Source organism: Suricata suricatta, chromosome 1, assembly GCF_006229205.1.
Source record: "Suricata suricatta isolate VVHF042 chromosome 1, meerkat_22Aug2017_6uvM2_HiC, whole genome shotgun sequence".
NCBI classification, from domain to species: domain Eukaryota; kingdom Metazoa; phylum Chordata; class Mammalia; order Carnivora; family Herpestidae; genus Suricata; species Suricata suricatta.
This window is the reverse complement of record NC_043700.1, coordinates 72,241,435-72,260,693: the sequence shown is the minus strand read 5'-3', so window position 1 is coordinate 72,260,693 and position 19,259 is coordinate 72,241,435. Positions and strand designations below refer to the sequence as shown.

The 19,259-nt window shown below is 32.7% G+C and overlaps 1 protein-coding gene across 6 annotated transcripts in view; it reads right to left on the bottom strand.

Annotated features, from left to right (window-relative positions):
- The window catches only part of LRBA (LPS responsive beige-like anchor protein), a 688,703-nt gene that overhangs the window by 361,280 nt on the left and 308,164 nt on the right, over window positions 1-19,259 (bottom strand). For all 6 annotated transcript variants that reach the window (XM_029940220.1, XM_029940227.1, XM_029940238.1 and 3 more), the window contains one exon: window positions 2,591-2,757. In XM_029940220.1, coding sequence (XP_029796080.1) covers window positions 2,591-2,757 — 167 coding nt within the window. The remainder of the gene's footprint in view (window positions 1-2,590; window positions 2,758-19,259) is intronic.

The following is a 19,259-nucleotide window of genomic DNA, read 5'->3' as shown; positions in this document are numbered from 1 at the left end:
AGTATTAGGCCTACATAGCCATGGCTACAAGCAGATTATGTGGATTCCAAAGGAGGGTCAAAATAAAAAATGCCACAAATGAAATTTCTAAATATTGTAATATGATTGAATTTATAAGACAAAATGCTACTATAATTCTTTAGATATAACACAAAGAAATTACACTTAAAATAATTTAATCCTCTTTACTGATATTTTGCTCATTGTGCATATTTCTTTTAACAGGCTTAGGATAGTTAAATGCATTATAGCTACAGTATGACTCTGATTTCTCTCTAATGCCATTTATGTTTTCTAGAATTATGCTAAGTGAAGAACAAAGTACACTGTGTTAGTCTCATTTATTACAACCATGTCCATAATTTACAAGCTGATTATGCAAGCCTCATACAAGGGAAATCAGAGAATAGTTAACCACCCTCCAAGAATGGTGAGCCAGCATACATTTTATCAACTACATTTTTTTTACATAGTTACCTAAAAAGAAGCGCCAGGGTTTACAAGTTCACTTTAATTGGAAGATTGAAAAAACCATTTTAAGATAACGGTATTAAAGGCATTAGGGAACAGCCAGGTGTTCTAAACAAGTCACAGTTGAATGTGACACAGAACTAAATGACAAAAAAAAGATTAGTATGGAAGCAATATGCTATAGTACTGCTTTGAATAAAATCTAAGCTATGAGATGCATAGAAAACTAACAATTCACTAATATTAGTTTTCCTTCTGATGAGACATCTTTTGTTGTTGCTCTTAATTAAAAACATTCGCATTTAAAAGCTAACAGTTTGATAGCTGCTTTCACTTGGAAGAAAAAAGTAAGAAATATATTTTTATGTGGGTTTTTTAAAATATTACAATTTTAGAATTTAGTTCAATTGTTTTTAGCTATATAAAATAAGAGTTGATGCCTACGAACAACTCAATTACAGAAATACTAATTATTTCTAGATAAATATATTTCACAGTCCATTTAGTTCTCTAAGATACTTTATTACACCCAAAATCACTTCAGAAAAACAATGCTTTCACATTGATAGTGCAGGTATACTGTGCTATACAAGAGTAAAGACATCATTAGAAAAATGTTTGATCTCACCAAATGACATACCTGTCATAAGTTACTTAAGGGTTTTCATTTTTAAAATCATAAAAACTGTTTAAGAAGAAGAAATACTTTTTAAAAATGCAGCATCTACTAGAGTTCCCAATATGTGCCAGGCACTGTATGTCAAGATAATATCCTAATTTATTTGGTACCTGATTATAAAATGACTACATCAAATCTGTAGCATTAAGGTGTCTTTAAATAGCAAAACCCTCAGTTGCACCCCTCTACCCCTGAACCACACCTCTTCCCCAAACGCATGCCCATAGGCTTTTACATGATGTAAGACAAGGCACCAGAAAGTTCTGTCCTAGTAATTCATGTCATTTTGATGACACTCTTGCAGTTGAGATCAACAAATAATCAAATTATTAAATCCAAATTAAACAAATACTATTCCTGCTTTTATTCAGTCCTTTTGCCCTCAAGTCCTTGACCTGCATTCCTTCTTCTAAACACCAAAAATGGTATGTCCCAAAATGTAATTTAAGTATTCTTAATAAGCAGCATAATATATATCAACTCCATTAGTGCATACTTGTAATCAAAACAAAAATCTCCATTACAAGTAGCTTTCTACTCAGTTTCAAATTTGGCTTAAAAAATTAAAATTACTTTCTATTTACTGGAAAATTTTTAAAACTAGACTTAGATTTTTGTTAGATAAGCCACTAAAAACACAAGTGGAAACAACTTATACCTATTCATAATATACAATTTACTATTTTCATTTTTTATTTTCTTCTAAAAGTTATGTAAAAAGGAGATGTTAAAAAATCTCTTTCTAATGGGAAAATATAGAACATCTTCATTAATACAATTGAAATGAGTCAAACATGTTTTTAAGATTTGTAGCATAAAATATTCTAAGAAAATCATATTTTATAATTTGTCTAAGTCCTTTAGAAGGTAACTTAATTATTTTGTTTCTAGAAATTTAAAATAAAATTCAGGATGGTTACTTTGAGAATCTAAAAAGGAGGATGATATAGTGAATAAAATTTTAAAGAAAACATTTAATTACTTTTATCATAGTCTTAAAATTTACAAGATAGTTCAAAAGAACACATACTGATATTTTCAAATTTATGTGCTTATAAGTTCAAAAATGTAAAATAGCGAAGTTTCTTAAAATATTATATTTGTGAAAAGTCAGATAAAAGTAAAGCTAATAAAATGTTTACATAACTATTTCCCGAAAAGTTAACTTCAAAAAGAGTAAGTATATTAATAAATGTTCTTTTAGTAGTAGTAGTAGAAGGAACTAAAATACCTATAAAGATCCTTTACCTATAAAGATCCTTAACTATACCCATACTGATTTTTTCCTGTCTTTTTCTTCCACTGCTCATTCATTGTAGATGATAAAATACAAAATTAAGTTACTCTGGTCATCTGGCCTTGATCAGATCCAAAGTTATTTATCTAAAGCTAGGCCTTCTGTAGAAAATCAGTGGCCAAATCCTAAGGGTATCTCTTTACCTCACTGCAGAATTTCCCCAGGCTCCATGCTTGTCTGTGAGAATGTTGATAATTTTCTGGATTAGCTGAGTTGCTGTCACATGGTCTCGATATTTAGCTGCTCTTATCAAATGATCACACATCTTCTCATCTTCTCGCTTGTCTGCAGAATACTGGGCACACAGTGACTTGGATAGGAAAAAAATAAACATCTATTAATACTATAAAAACATGGGAAAAAAACTTACAACACACCATAAAATAACTTCTAACATGAATTGAACCAACCAAAACTTTAAAATTACTTTTATATCCCTCATTAGGTGAACTGAGATTTAGTGATCTACTACCTCAGTACAACAATCCCCCAAGAATTTATTTCTCTGAAGTCATTCATGAGTTACACCCAGAAGTAGTTTTTAAGCAGACTTAAATAATTGGAAGAAGCCAACCGTGTGAAGATGCAGGGATCCACATTACAAGTAGCAAGAAGGGGGCTACAAAGCACTCCAGGCAAAGTAATTCAGAGGAGGAAGAGTAAAAATGAGGTTGGAGAAGTAGGCAAGGACTGCACCATTTAGTACTGAGTCACTATATTAAGGAGTTTAGATTTTAATTTAATGCAATGGGATACCAGAAAAAGGTTTTAGACAGGAGAGTGATGTGAGATATATATGTGTGTGTGTGTGTGTGTGTGTGTGTGTGTGTGTGTGTGTGTGTATGTATGTATGTATATATATGTGTGTGTACATATATATATATGTATATTTAAAGAATAGATTATAGGGGCACCTGGGTGGCTCAGTCAGTTAAGTATCTGACTTTGGCTCAGGTCTGATCTCACAGTTCCTGAGTATGAGCTCCATGGCAGGCTCTGTGGTGACACCTCAGAGCCTGGTGCCTGCTGCAGATTCTGTGTCTCCCTCTCTCTCTCATTCTCCCCCACTTGTGCTCTTTCTCTCTCTCTCTCTCAAAAATAAATAAACATTTAAAAAAAAATAAGAATTGATTATAGCAAAATGAGAAGTTAAGAAGAGACACCAGTCAAAAGGACATAACAGAGGTCCAGAAAAGAGGCAATGGTGGCATGCAGCAGTAAACCAAGCTAATTCTCAATAAACTTAAATGATACAAAAGTTTGCTCTTTTAAACTATGCAAAATGAATCAGCAGTAGTGGAATCACCCAGGAACTTATTAAAAATGCAGAATTATAGGCTTACTCCATACCTACCTAAATCAGAATCTAAATCTTAATAAGAACCCAGGGTAATTTATATATTAAAGTTTGAAAAGTACTGTCTTTGATATAACCAATTTTACCAAAAAATGTTAGGATTCTTTAGCAATAACCAGATACAGTATAATCACTAGGCTTCAAGACAATTATTTCTTTTCTTCTGAAAGTGAGATTCTTCTGGTGTCATTATTATAAGGCTTAGGTAAAAAATTGCTAAAAACAGGAAAACAAAGATTAATGTAAACTTGATTTTTAATTCTATTCACACAGCCTACTGGGCTCCTCCTCTTAACTTCCAAGTGCAAGTTCATATATATAAGCACATGTATACATAACCAATGAGAAGTTATAAAAATTTGATGTTGGAACGCATATTACTGGTTTATGTATATAACATTGTGATTTCCTGCCTTTCCTACTATATTCCAGTTTAAATAGATTGTTGCTACACACTACCCTCACCACCACCCCAATAAAAAGAGAGGGCACTAACTGTCCTAAACCAGTTTGGGTAATCTTCACGCCCACAATGACAAACTAACTCAGGGGAAGGCACTTAACCTAGCTGATGCATTAAGAAGGTCACCAATTTTGTTGGATATTTCCTTCCTTCTTGTTAGGGTGTAAAAGAAGGATGTACACTAATTCCAGGAGTGTTGAAAGCTCTCTTTCTACCATGAAGAAGGCTAACCTGGGGATACAGCCAAAACCCAAAGTGAGTTGAGCTATGAGAATTAGAGAAGTATACAGCTTATTCCAAAGAGAACATGAACTTGTGGGTCAAAGACTAGCCTATCTTTAGACTTTCTGCTGAGACTTTTTCCTTTAGACTTTTTATGAGAACCTGTAAGTTCCTCTTTATTCATTGACCAGTATGAATTAGGTTTTATGTTCATAACATAAAAAAAAAAACAACTGATAGGGCTGATAGGGTATTTATGTATATGACCAAGGAATCAAATATTTCTTAGTCTGTGCAAAGCACTAGCCAGTAGGGACCAAAAGTTGCATTATTTTGATAGCCTTTGCCTGGGAGAATCCCCATTACCCTCATATTGGTAGAAGGGAAATGGTAATAAAAGTATATTACAGACATTAAATTACTAAAGCTAAAAACTGATTTACTTTTTTTAGTTTTCATGTATATACTATTTGTATTAAGAGAGAGAGGGAGAGTATATGCATGAGCAGGGGACACGGGCAGAGAATGGAAGAGAGAGAATCTTACACAGGCTCCATGTGCAGTGTGGAGCCCAACATGGGGCTCAATCCCACAACCTTGTTTCAAGACCTGAGCTAAAATCAAGAGTTAGACGCTCATCCAACTGAGCCAACAAAGTGCTTCTAAAAATCATTTTTAATAATAACAAAATGCAGAAAATAATTAGAGGCATATCCAAACTACTACGAAGGATGAGAGAAAATGGAAGAGTTTAAGATCTATGAATATGTATTATAAACACACACAAATAAACAGGAGATTGAAAGTAAAAACCAGATTAAATTATCATCCTTGGTAATAACTCTTAATAGTCCTAGGTAACTAATTTATTTTGCTTTTTCAGATCTAACTGTCTGAACCTGCAAAATGAAGAGATTATTTAACTCTAAGAATTGGAAAATTAAAAGATTTGGAGCAATCTTGTAGTTTTTGCACACTGGTATAAGCATATTATTTCTTTTATTTAAACAGTGATGTGGAGAAAATAAATCATGTTAGGAACTAGAATAATTTATAAGAAATTAAGAAAATATCAAAGTGCACATAACTAAAAAAAGACTGATTTAAACAAACCACAGGACAGTTTAGTTTGTCAAAAATATGATTTGAACAAATAAAAACTATGATTAAGAAATACTTGAAGGAGCAGCAGTTTAAGTTAAGACAACTAGGGAGTTATTCAATTGTAACAAAAACATCAACTGCTATGTGTTATTTTCTGAGATTCATTCAAGAACCAGACAGCACACTATAGGTTAGTTCATATCTAACTAAACCAGACACTAAAATCAAAAGGACAAAATGGTATACATTTGAAGAAATCTTGTATCTTCAACATTCAATACTATTTCTATAATCTGCCCTATCTAACATCACCTGATAAAAGGAAATAAAAACTAATGATAAAAATTACAAAATATTGGCTTTAAAACTCCCCCTCAACACCATATATAGGGATATTAAACAGTACCAAAATAGAAAAAAATATATGGAATAGCTTATTTTTTCTTTTATTAATATTAGAATAATTTAACTTTAGCAAATTTACTTTGCAAATATTTGGTAAGTTATTAGACTGTGCTTGAAAAGCATAATTCTAAACACAAGAGTCTAAGGTAAGGTAAGTAGTAAAATGGTTTAAAGTGTTCTTTAATGGATCCTCCTTTACAATTTAAACAGCAACTTTTCATATCTGACATAAAATCTATAGATATAAATCACATTAAAGGGCTATTCTTTCCCGATTATCAATCTCTGTCTAATTGTGGAACATTAGAGTCACATTCTGACCTTAAAACATGATAAAAGGAAACCAAACAAGAATGTTTTGTAAAGATATAATGAACTTACATCTATTTTTAAAAATATCTTTAAAATGTAATTTGAACACATTCTTATTAAAAACCAATAATCGTTGTATGACATACCATTCAAAGTGAAGAATAGATGAGAAATATTTGCTTCAAAATCAAATACATTTGCTGGAGTATATATTTGTGAATATGTGCTTGTAGCTGAAGACTGACTGGAGGTACCCCAAGAAACCCTGCTCACCTGTCAATAACATCAAGGGCCAAGTCTAATACTTTCACTCAGTATGAAAGTATGTAAAGTAATTTACATCAACTTTTCAGTTTTCCTATTTTAAGTAACACATAAACTGGGTAATGACATCACAACAATGACCACAAAAATATCTAAATCTAAAAAGAAAAGAAGCAAGCATCCTGGGAACTGACAGTTCAAATATATTTGATTATCGCTAAAGAAACATAAGACTTATTTCTGTAAAATAAATAGAAGATGAATAAACCTACTTCTTTAAAGAAATTCATTTACTTGCAGAGAATAGGTAAAATAATAACTGAAGACACAAACAATTTACTAGCCATTTATAATTCAAGTGACTATTCAAGCTCTTTAAATGTAAATGAAAACATAAAAACAATATCACATTTGGTCTTTCCTTCCAGATGCTACATCTCTACCTAACTTAACTATCTATCTTTTGGATGAAAGCTCAGAGAGCAATGAACTTAAGATGAAGCCGATTTCTCTAGTATCCTCCTATCATCGCTTCATTCTTGATGGTTGAACTTTTTCCTTTATTATTTCTCATTATGAAATGCTGGCATTTCCTTAAGGCTTTGCAAATGTCCTCTGACAATATCATTCACTCCCACAACATCTTTCAAATTTTTCATATCTGCCTCAGCTGATTTCCTGAACTCTGAGCCCACATCTCCAATTATCCAATAAGCACCTAAAATTCAAAATGTACAAAACTGCAATTACCAACTTTATCCCAAACGTGCTACTATACTTCTGTCATCTGTGACTTCTCAATTTCTCTCTCTTCATATCTCCTCATTTCATTTCAGCAAAACTCATTTACTTCTTACCATTATCACTCTTACCACTGCTCTAAGGCAGATCTTAGTAAGTTCACAACTCAGTCCTTGAAATAATCTTTTAATTGCCCTATTATAGTCCCAGAATTACCTCAAGAAGAATTTATTTTGGTTTTGCACAGATATATACCCTACTCTTTAAAAAGTACATGATTGTCTAAAATAAGGAACAATTAGGACAAATTTTACTAGCTAATTCATCAATGTGGCATATTACCTTTCAACATGCCTGCCTATGCATCCCATATGCCAGATACACTTGGATTTTATGCTATTTCTCAAATATCTATCTTTAAGACACTTTCAAGAGTTAGGAAATCTATTTCTTCCATAGCTTTTACATGTGAAATAAGGTAAGTCTATTGAGAAAGTAAGATAGAAATATGAAGAATAAACTGCTAGCGAAGAGGAAAGTATTCAGAGAGAGAGAGAGAGAGAGAGAGAGAGAGAGAGAGAGCGCTGCAGATAAAGGTTCCTTTAATTTTTTAGCAAAATAACAGTGAAAAAAATCTAAAAAATTCCAAAATAATTGCAAATTAAATAGTTCAATTCCAAATAATTTATGGATCAAAGATAAAAATTACAAAGAAAAACAGAAAACTTTGTGGCAATTAGAAAAGGCAGAATTTAAACAACAATGTATAGCTTGTTATTTTATAAAATATTAAATATTTAAGGACAAAATAATACAAACCTTAAACTCTTTTCACATGGAAGAAGCTAAGGAAAACATTGTGACTTATTTTACATTACAGGAATAGAAAACAAAAAAACTGGGGCACCTGGGTGGCTCAGTTGAGGGTCTGACCTTGGCTCAGGTCATGATCTCACAGTTCGTGGGTTCAAGTCCCATGTCGAGCTCTGTGCTGACAGCTCAGAGCCTGGAGCCTGCTTCCGATTCTGTGTCCCTCTTTCTCTCTGCCCCTACCCTGCTCATGATCTGTCTCTTTTTGTCTCTCAAAAACAAATAAATAAATAAATAAATAAATAAATAAATAAATAAATAAAATTAATCTAATTTGTGTAAATAAACGCAAAATCCATAATAAAACATTAGCATTCCACTATATATAAAATTAAGTTTATACACCATGATGAAGAGTTTAACCAAGGAATGCAAGATTGACTTAATATCTGAATATCAATCAGTACAAGTCACCATATAACAAAATAAGAGGAAAAACATATCACCTCAATAGTTTTTCTTTAAAGCATTTGACAACATTAGAATCATTTCATGATTAAAGAAAACAAAAAGACACTCCGCGAACTAGGAATAGAAAGAGAATTTTCTAAACCTTAGGAAGCACATCTATGAGTATCATTCAACTAAAACTGAGGATAAAACAAGAATGTCCTTTCTCTCATGTCTTCCATTCAGTGTTGTTAACAGGATTCAAACCAGTTCAAATGAGAGGTAAAAAGAAGAAATAAGATAGTTTGAAAAAGGAGCAACACAGTATTTATTTGTAGATATGTTCATGTATGTAATAATCCTAAATCTGGAAAAAAAAAACCCACTAAAACTTAAAGTAAAGCCGGCAAGCTTCTTAGATACAAGGTCAACATATTAATAAATAAGGCCTATATACTGGCAATAACCAACTGGAAAATGAAAATTATACTATAACAAAAGCATTAAAATATGAAATAAATTAAAAATATGCAAAGCTATTCAATGAAAACTATAAGACACTGCTAATTAAATAAAACTAAGTGGAAAAACAATGTTTACAGATTTTAAAACTTAATATTGTCAAAATACCTACTCTCCTCAAATTGATTTTATGGATTCAACACAATCTTAATTAAAAATTTAGCAGCCTTTCTTATGGTTATTGACAAGCTGATTCTAAAACATATGAACTGGATGGCTCAGTTATTTGAGTGTCTGAATTCTGATTTCAGGTCAGGTCATGATCTCAGAGATCCTGAGATGGAGCCCTGTATCAGGCTCTAGGTTGACAGCTTAGAGCCCGCTTGGGTATCTCTCTTTCTTTCTGCCCTTCCACTGCTTGCACATGCACACTCACTCTCTCTCAAAATAAATAAACTTAAAAAAATAAAATATATGAACAAAAGACAATAATAATAACAAAGTAGTTTTACATAAGAAAAAGAAAACTGCAGAATTTACACTATTTGAGTAATGCTATAAAATCTGAAATCAAGAGAGTTTAGGTTGTTAAAATAAGAAAGAGTATTTTTTCAACAATTGGTGCTAAAATATCTGGCCACTTACAGGGAAAAAAAAAAGAAAGAAACTTGTCTTCCCTTCATACCATAAACAAAATGTTTAATTCAAAATGAATCAAAGATCTGGGGAAGGCAGAAAATTCTTACAGTGAAATTTTTAGATATAACAGGAACTATAAAAGAAAATCATAACTATAAAGAAACTAATATATTAAACTTTATGACAATTTATAAAATTTTCTCCTTAAAAGGTACTATTTATAAAATGAAAAGTTAAGCCACAAATTGGGAAAAAATATTCACCATACATACAGCTAGCAAACAGTTTTCTTATAGGATAAATGAAAAACTCTTACAACTCAATAAGCCAAACAAATCTATTTAAAATAATGGACAAAATATTTGCAATGATGTGGATGGAGCTAGAATATATTATGCTAAGTGAAATAAGTCCAATCAAAGAAAGACAAGTATGTCATATGTGGAATTTAAGAAAGACAAACTCATATGTGGAATTTAAGAAAGAAGACAGATGAACACACGGGAATGGTGGAATGAAGAGAAGAAAGGGAAATAAGCCATAAGAGACTCATGGGTTGACAGAGGATGGGTAGGAGATGGGCTAGATGGATGATGGGTATAAAGGAGGGTGCATGTTGTGATGATTGCTGGGTGTTGTATATAAGCGATGAATCACTGAATTCTATTCCTGAAAACAACACTGCATTATAGGTTAAGTAACTAAAACTTAAGTTTTAAAAAAATGGAGGAAAAAAAATAAAATGGGCAAAGGATTTGAACAAACACCTCACAAAAGGTTTACAAATGACTAATAAGTCATGAGAAGATGCTTAGTCAACAAGGAAATTCAAATAAAAACTAAAATAAGCTATCAACATATATCCAATAGAAGGGCTAAAATTTAAGCAATTAACAATATCAAATATTGTCAAGGATCTATGGAGCAAATGGAACTTTCATACCTACCTAGTGGGTTAGGCTGTAAAATCTACAACTACTTTAGAAAACAGGCAGTTTCTTGCAAGTTTAAAAATATAACAGCACCTAGCAATTCCACTCCTAGGTATTTCCTCAAAATAAAGAAGAACATATTTTCACAAAACTATATTGCATGAAAATGCCCATAGTGCATTTCATAAAAGCCAAATATTAGAGATAATCACTATTAATAGTAATATATAGTTCCCAAATAACGGGAATCAAACTATAAGTCATTCCATATTAGGAGATAAAGTTCTACCTTCTTTCTTTCAGTTACACATAGAGTATTACATTTTTAGTTAACTAAACATACCTTCTGGTAAACACCTTTAAGTGCACTACCTTAATTCCCAATGTTTCTCAAAATCTCTTACACAATACGTTACTTAGCTCATAGGAAAACATTTAAAAGGAAAAATCACCTAAGGGACAAGTAAAGAAGCTTTTCAATATTTGACTTTTGGACGTCTTTGTATTTGATCCCTTACCTCAGATTTAAAGCCCAATAGTTAAAAAAAAAAAAAAGTTAATCACAGAAATCTTATAAAGACTCCTGAAAAAGACTTAGAAAAATGAGAGCTTAACAACCTCAACAGCAAACGAAAGTCAACCAATGACAATGTGTGACAGCCCCCTTTAATTCTGAAGTGATTCCTCTGTCATCCAACGCCTCAAAGTATTGATTTCTCTCAGCATGAAAAAGCCTAAGCCAATGAAACAGATATAGCATCTTCCCCCCCCGATAATAGCATTCAAGGTTAAAACAGGCAGAACACTTATCAAAGTATCTCTTCTATTTCTTATTGTTTTAATGGACTGGACAAAATGTGTTGGGTTCTTATCTCTACAAACTGTAGTCTTCAAACAATTATTTTAAAATAATGTGAAGATTAATGAAGGGTTTTTTACTTTAGATTTTGATAATAAGCTTATTTTAAAACAGGGGATTAAAAATAAACATAATATGAGGAAATTGCTAAAAGAAGTATATATAGTGTATTTGGGAGGAGCAAGAAAGAATTATTCAGAACCTGAGAGAGTTTCAAACAGAACTTAAAGGCTACGTAACTGTTCACCAAGAAGGAAGGGCTTAAGATAGAAAAAATAAAATACAACAACAACAAAAAAAGGGCACAAAAGATAAAAGCTCAAATAAACAACTTTCTAAAAAGAGTAACAGAATAAGGCATGTAATTAACACAGCCCGCTCTTCTTAAATCTCCCATAGACACCTGTTTATATTTTCCTTGTGCAATATTGTGATTTATAAGACAGGTATATCTGGTCATTCAAATGACCACAATATATAAGTGGTCTTAATCCACAGTTTCTGGCTTACAGCTTTCAAAACCCCTGGAATTTCTTAAGTGTTGAAAGTTATGAAGGTGTCTTTTTTACATTAATGAGGTGACTACTGGACACCCAAGGGTGCGGACTGATTCTCAGGAAAACACACCATGTGGTTAAAGTGTTGGCAATTTTCTATTCCCACCCCTTCTCTGAATTTCTGGAAGTGGAGAAGAGAAGGAACAGAGGTTAAATCAGCCAATGGCCAATAACTTAGTCAAACATGACTAAAATGAAGCCTCCATAAAAAACCAAAAGGACAGCTTTTTGGTCTCTTCTGGAGAGCTTCTGGCTTGGGGAAATGGATGGTTTCCCCATGTCTTCAAGTGAAGCCCCAATATCCACAAGGACTGAAGCCCCTTTGTTCAGCAGCTCAGTCAATGTACGTCTTCATCTGGCTGTTGATTCATACTTTTTATCATATCCTTTAGTAACCTGGTAAATTTATGTGTTTCCCTGAGTTCTGTGAGCAGCTATAGCAAATTAATCAAAACTAAAAAGAAAACATTTAGAACCTCCAATATGTAGCCAGTTAGTCAGAAGCACAGGTAACAGCCTGGGGCTTGGCATCTGAAGTGGAGAGTGAAAAGCAGTCTTGTATAACTGAACCCTTAACTGGGGGAATGTGATGTTATTTCTGGATACAAAGTGTCATGTCAGATCTGAGTTGAGTTCTTAGACACCCTCATATCTGAGAACTGCTTGGTGGTGTGCAGGCGTGGAGGACAGATCCCCCAATCCATGTTGGAATTAGGTCTAGATGCCCTAAAAGACCTTGGATGCTTATGCGTTTTTACCTATTTCTTTCAAAAGAAAATTATTCCTCAAAGGTGTAAATAAATCATTTAACATATAGTTAACTATATTTACATCAGCTGAATACTGTTATATTGGTAGAAGTTCTTTAATTCTTATTCAAATGTATGGCTAAGATAGACTAACTCAAAATGACACAACTGAATATAAATTGACTTTTAGGTACTGTTCTCAAATTACCTATAATAAAGAACCAGTTCTTGCTTTACTTTTTTTTTTTAATTATGTTTTAAAAATATTGACATTGCCAGATATTCAAGCTATAAAAATTTCTAAATACTTATTTATTTCCTGTACTTACCTTTTTCTGGTCTTGTTATAAACAATTTGCTCAGCAGACCACATTTAAGCAGGACTAGACTAATAGATAAATAGAAGAGATCTATTTTATCAATTCAAGTACTCCCATCTTCCTTTCTATGATAAAATAATTGATCTTATATTCAGAAATTTACTTTGCATAAGTAAACCAGAAGTAACAGAAGACAAAATTCTAACTTCATATGGGCAATTTTTAAGTGATAAGTGTATAAAATACACTACGAAGACTTTAAGTTAGCTTACTTTCTTCTCTGTTTTTACTTTAAAATTCACTAGGAAAAGGCAATTTTTACACTAAGACATAATTTGGTCAACTGTTAAGACAACCAGGACATATGATAAATTAAAAGTTTAAACAAAGACTAGATAGATGTATAAAAAATCTATTCAGATCTTTTCTTAGAAGAGATTTTTAAATAGCATTAAGATGTTTAGGGTTTTTTTTTATGTTTTATTTATTTTTGAGAGACAGACAGTGTGAACAGTAGAAGGTCAGAGAGAGGAGGAGACACAGAATCTGAAGACAGGCTCCAGGCTCTGAGCTACCTGTCAGCACAGAGCCCAACCCATGAACTGTGAGATCATAACCTGAGCCAAAGTTGGATGCTTAACCGACTGAGCCACCAAGGTTCTCCAAATGTTTAGTCTTCTATTAAGAATATGTTTTGCATGATTAGAATATACTGGAAGATACAAAGAAAAATATTTTTCATTTTGGATTTAATTTGATCAGTGCAGCTTATAGGTATGAGTTCAATTTTATCTATGCTATATTCCTTTGTTTTTTCTAGCTTCCCACATTTTGTGGAGTACCCACCAATATAGCTCTGTTTTTTAAAGCTGGAAAGGATCACTTACAATCTTCAACCTAAGCCAGAAACAGTGGCTTAAAATGGCCTTCCTTTACCCCAACAATGACAGCACTTTGAGTTTCACAAATGACTCTAAAATTTATGATTTTAAAGAATATGTGTGTATACATATGCCCTGTAGTTATTTAACTTTCCCATAGAAAACTGAGAGCAGCAAAAAATTAAAAATAGAACCACCCTACGACCTAGCAATTGCACTAATAGGTATTTATCCAAAAGATAAGGAGTCCTGATTCAAAGGGGCACACGCACCTCAATGTTTATAGCAACACTATCGCTATTGATAATAGCTAAACTATGAAAAGAGTCCAAATGTCCACTGACTGATGAAAAGATAAAGAAAACACACATACACAATGGAATGTTACTCAGTGATCAAAAGGAATGAAATCTTGCCATCTGCAACAATGTGGATGGAACTAGTTTGTATTATGCTAAGTGAAATAAGTCAGTCAGAGAAAGACAAGTATCACATATTTCACTCATATGTGGAAATTAAGGTACAAAACAGATAAACATTAAGGAAAGGAAGCAAAAATAATATAAAAACTGAGAGGCAGACAAACCAAAAGAGACTCTTCAATACAGAAAACAAACAGGGTTGCTGGTCGGGTGATGGTTGAGGGGATGGGCTAAATGGGTGTGGGTCATTAAAGAGGATACTGTTGGGATGAGCCCTGGGTGTTATATGTAAGGGATGAATCACTAAACTCTATACCTGAAATCATTATTACACTATATGTTGACCAACTTGGATTTAAATTAAAAATAAAAAATAAACATAAAAAGAAGGAAGGAAGGGAGGGAGGGAAGGAGGAAGAAGACTGAAAGCACAAAATGTTGTGAGTGCAGCTATTCAATCTGGCCCTTACCAAGAAGCTGAAATAGAAAGTGAGACACGTTAAACCACATATTGGGAAGATCTCTAAAAGTAGTGCATTCCAGACTGAACACATGAGATTCTGGAAATCCACTAAGAAATATGACTGTGTAGTTCAGGAGAGAACACATAATCAACATATATGGTAAAATGGGGCAGGAATTTCCCTGAAGGAATATGATAGTCACATTGGCAATCAACCTGAGGAAAGAAAAGAGAATCTTAGAATGAAGAACTACCAATATTCTCTTCTATCCAAGAATGGAGGCAGATGGGCCTGTACTATAAGAAGGAGGGGGCACCTGGATGGCTCAGTTGGTTAAGCCTCTGACTTCAGCTCAGGTCAGATCTCACATTCATGGTTCGAGCCCCGCGTCAGGCTCTGTGCTGACAGCTAGCTCAGAGCCTGGAGCCTGCTTCTGGTTCTGTGTCTCCTTCTCTCTCTGACCCTTCCCCTCTTATGCTCTATCTCTTTCTGTATCAAAAATAAATAAAACATTAAAAAATTTAAAAAAAAAAAGAAGGAATATGGTCTGGAGCTCTCTACGTGGAAGAGCTGAATTAGTCCCTTGCAAGATAGCAAAGGGACAAGTCTAGAAAAACAGATCAAGAAAATGTCCTAGGCAGAACCACAGCCTGTGAACTCCCGGGGATACAATATCCACTATTGAGGCTTTTTTTCCCTCTGCACTGTGATACCCTCCTATCATTGCTAAGCCTATAAATAAAAAAAGAAAAAAAATCTATGTTCTTATGTTGACCAAGGAAAAAGGAAACAACAGCTACTTCCTAGAAGAGCCACTCGTATGATTATAAGAAGTAACTATCAGGACTCCTAACACAGCTGTAGTCTGGATCAAGGCCCTATGGCAGAGGTGAGAGTTCCAGATGAACTATGGGATATTCCCAGAGATTACTTAGAATAGAAAAATGCACTCCCTTTGATACTGACAACACTAGCCATGTTGTAAAACACTTAACTTATAGTAATAGGCACTTTAATCAAATCCCATGTACTTTTCACAAAATTACTATAAGTAGGCACCATTGCTATCCTGATTTTAAGATGAAGCAATGGTGCCTTAGATCACATAGCTAGTAAAGGACACAGCCAAGATTAAGGCACTAGGTTATCTCAGTGGAAGGGAAGCACTATGGTCTTATTGGCTGGATGATACAATATAGTGATTCAGACATTTAAAAGAACTAGAATATCCTTTAGTTAATTACACTAGTATTTTATCACTTTCACAGTTACCAAAAACTTTATCTAAGGTAAATGAAATAACAATTACAAAAGCTACAATTAAAAATATATATTGCTAAATTTACCATTTACCTGTTTCCGTCCTACTGATTAATATATAGGTATAAAGGGATTTAGAAAGATGTCATGCTAAGCGAAATAAGTCAGGCAGAGACGGACAGATACCATGTGTTTGTACTCATAAGTCTAAAACGAGAAACCTAATAGAGGACCATAGGGAGGGGAAGAAGGAAAGAGAGTTGGGGGAGAGAGGGATGCAAATTATGAGAGACTACTGAATACTGAAAACAAACCGAGGACTGAAGGGTGGTGGTGGTAATGGAGGAGGGCACTTGTGGGAAAGAGCACTGGGTGTTATATGGAAACCAATTTGACAATAAACTATTAAAAAAATAAAATATTGAAAAGCAAAAAAAAAAAGAAAGAAAGAAAAAGAAAGAGATAGATGTCCAAAATAATAAAGCATGTAAAGACCACATCTGAGATGACAAATGCCATTCTGATGCTTTGCAATTAAAGTTATGATGACTCAAGATATATTAATCAGCTATCTCTTCACAAAGTGAGGAAACTAATCATGTAAAGCGTACATCAAGAAAGAAATGTAGCAAGACAATAGAGTGCATTAACCACCAATGCACTATCATCACAGGAAAGAGAACGATATCATTCTTAGATTCAATAAAGTTATCTTTAACTTTGACAATCAGTCTTACACTTATTTTTTAAGAGGAGAGGGTCAAATAAAAGCAAAATGTTTAAGGGGAGAAAAAAAGGAAGTATAAAATTAAAAGAAGAACAAGAATAATGATGACAAATATGAAAGCATAAATAGGAGACTGAATTTAAAATACTCCACATTGTCTCATAATTACAAGGTTACATTAAAAGTTAAAAAAGACAACAGTATTATAGTATTTCATTTATACTGCATTTCAAACATTAATAACAAGAAAAAATGGGGAATTCAATTCAGAAGGATGAAAAAAATTAAAAAATAAATATTGTAAATAAATTATTATCAGACTTATTTTGTATTCTACCAATTTCACATGCACATGGGAATAAATATAACAAGTCAGTATGAAAGAGCCAATTAAACAAAGAATACAGATTTACGAATTAATTTCAAAAATATTCTATAAAAGTGAAGGGAAAATGACACAAACAAATAGAATGACATACCATGTTCATGGATTGGAAGTATTAATATTGTTAAATCTCCATACTATGCAAAGGAATCTACAGATTCAATGTAATCCTTATTAAAATACTAACAGCATTTTTCATAGAACTAGAACAAATACACTTAGATTTGTATACAACTAAAAACGACCCTGAATCTTTAGAAAAAAGAATCAAAGCTGGAGGTATCACAATCCCAGATTTCAAAGTACTCTGCAAGGCTATACTAATCAAAACTGTATTATACTGACACAAAAGCAGAAATATAGGTCTATGAAACACAATAGAGAGACAAGAAAATGAACCCATGTTTACATTGCCAGTTAATCTATGATGAAGGAGGCATGAATATACAACAGAAAAAAGACAGACTCTTCAATAAATGGTTTTGGGAAAACTGGACAACTATATGCAAAAAAATGAAACTAGACCCTTTATTACACCATACAGAAAAATAAAATAGATTAAAGACCAACTACCTGTTAGACCTAAAACCATAAAACTCCAAAAACAAGACATATGTAGTAAATTCTTGGGCATAAGTCTTAGTATTTTTTGGATGTGTCTCCTCAGGAAAGTTAAAAATAAAAAAGCAAAAATAAGTATATTGCTACAAAATCAAAATAAGAGGCATTTCACTAGAAGGAATCCTTAAAAAACAAAAAGGTAACCTCCTCAATGGGAGAAGACATTTGCAAACAATATGTCCAAGAGCAGATTAATATCCAAAATATACAAATAACCCAAACAACTTAATCCCCCCAAAATAAACAATTCAGTTTATAACTGGGTAGAGGACCTGAATAGACTTTTTTCCAAAGAAAACATACACAGATAGCCAACAGACCCATAAAAAGATCCTCAACATCATTAATCATTAGGAAAATGCAAAACAAAACCACAATGAGATCTCACACCAGAATGGCTAGTATAAGAAAAAAAAAGATAACAAACATTGGTGAGAATATGCAGAAAAGGTAACCTGTGTGCAGTATGATGGGAACATAAATTGATATAGCCACTGAACAGTATGAAGGTTCGTCAAAAAAGTAAAAATAGAAACACCACACGATTCATTAATTCCCTATCTGGATATTTACTTTAAGAAAACAAAGACAATAATTTGAAAGGACATATTTTTGTAGCATTATTTACAATAATCAAGATATAGTAGCAACCTAAGTGTTCATTAATAAACAGATAAAGATGATACCCACGAATGCGAACGTGCGCACACACAGTGGAATATTAATCAATCATTAAAAAAAGATGAAATGTTTTCTGTGACAACATAAATGGACCTAGAAAGTATTATATGAAGTGAAGTATGTCAGACAGAAAAAGACAAGTACCATTTAATTATATTTTATGTGGCATTAAAAAAAAACCATATTCATAAGCATAGAAAACAAACTGGGGGTTGCTAAAAGGGACTGGGTAGAATTTGGGTGGTGAAGGGGATTAAGAAGTACAAACTTTCAGTTATAAAACAAATAATTCATGAATTTTTAAAATACAGCACAAGGAATATAGTGAATAATACTGTAATAAATCTGTATGATAGCCAAACTTATCATGGTGATCATTTCATAATGTGTATAAATTTTGAATCACTATCTTGTACCCCTGACACTAATATGTCAAATATTATTCAATTAAATAAATACAGTCGGCCTTTCAACAACACAAGGGTTAGAGATGCTGAGCCCCTGTGCAATCAAAAGTCCACACATAACTTTTAAGTCCCTCCCAAATTTAACAACTGATAGCCCACTTTTTTTTTTTTTGTCATAGCGGCACTTTCTAAAATAGTCAAATCATGGAAAGAGTCTGATTGCCCACTTTTGACTGGAAGCCTTACTGATAACAGAAACCCTCAATTAACACATTTTTTAAATGTTATGTTTTATAAACTACAGGTTTACAATAAAGT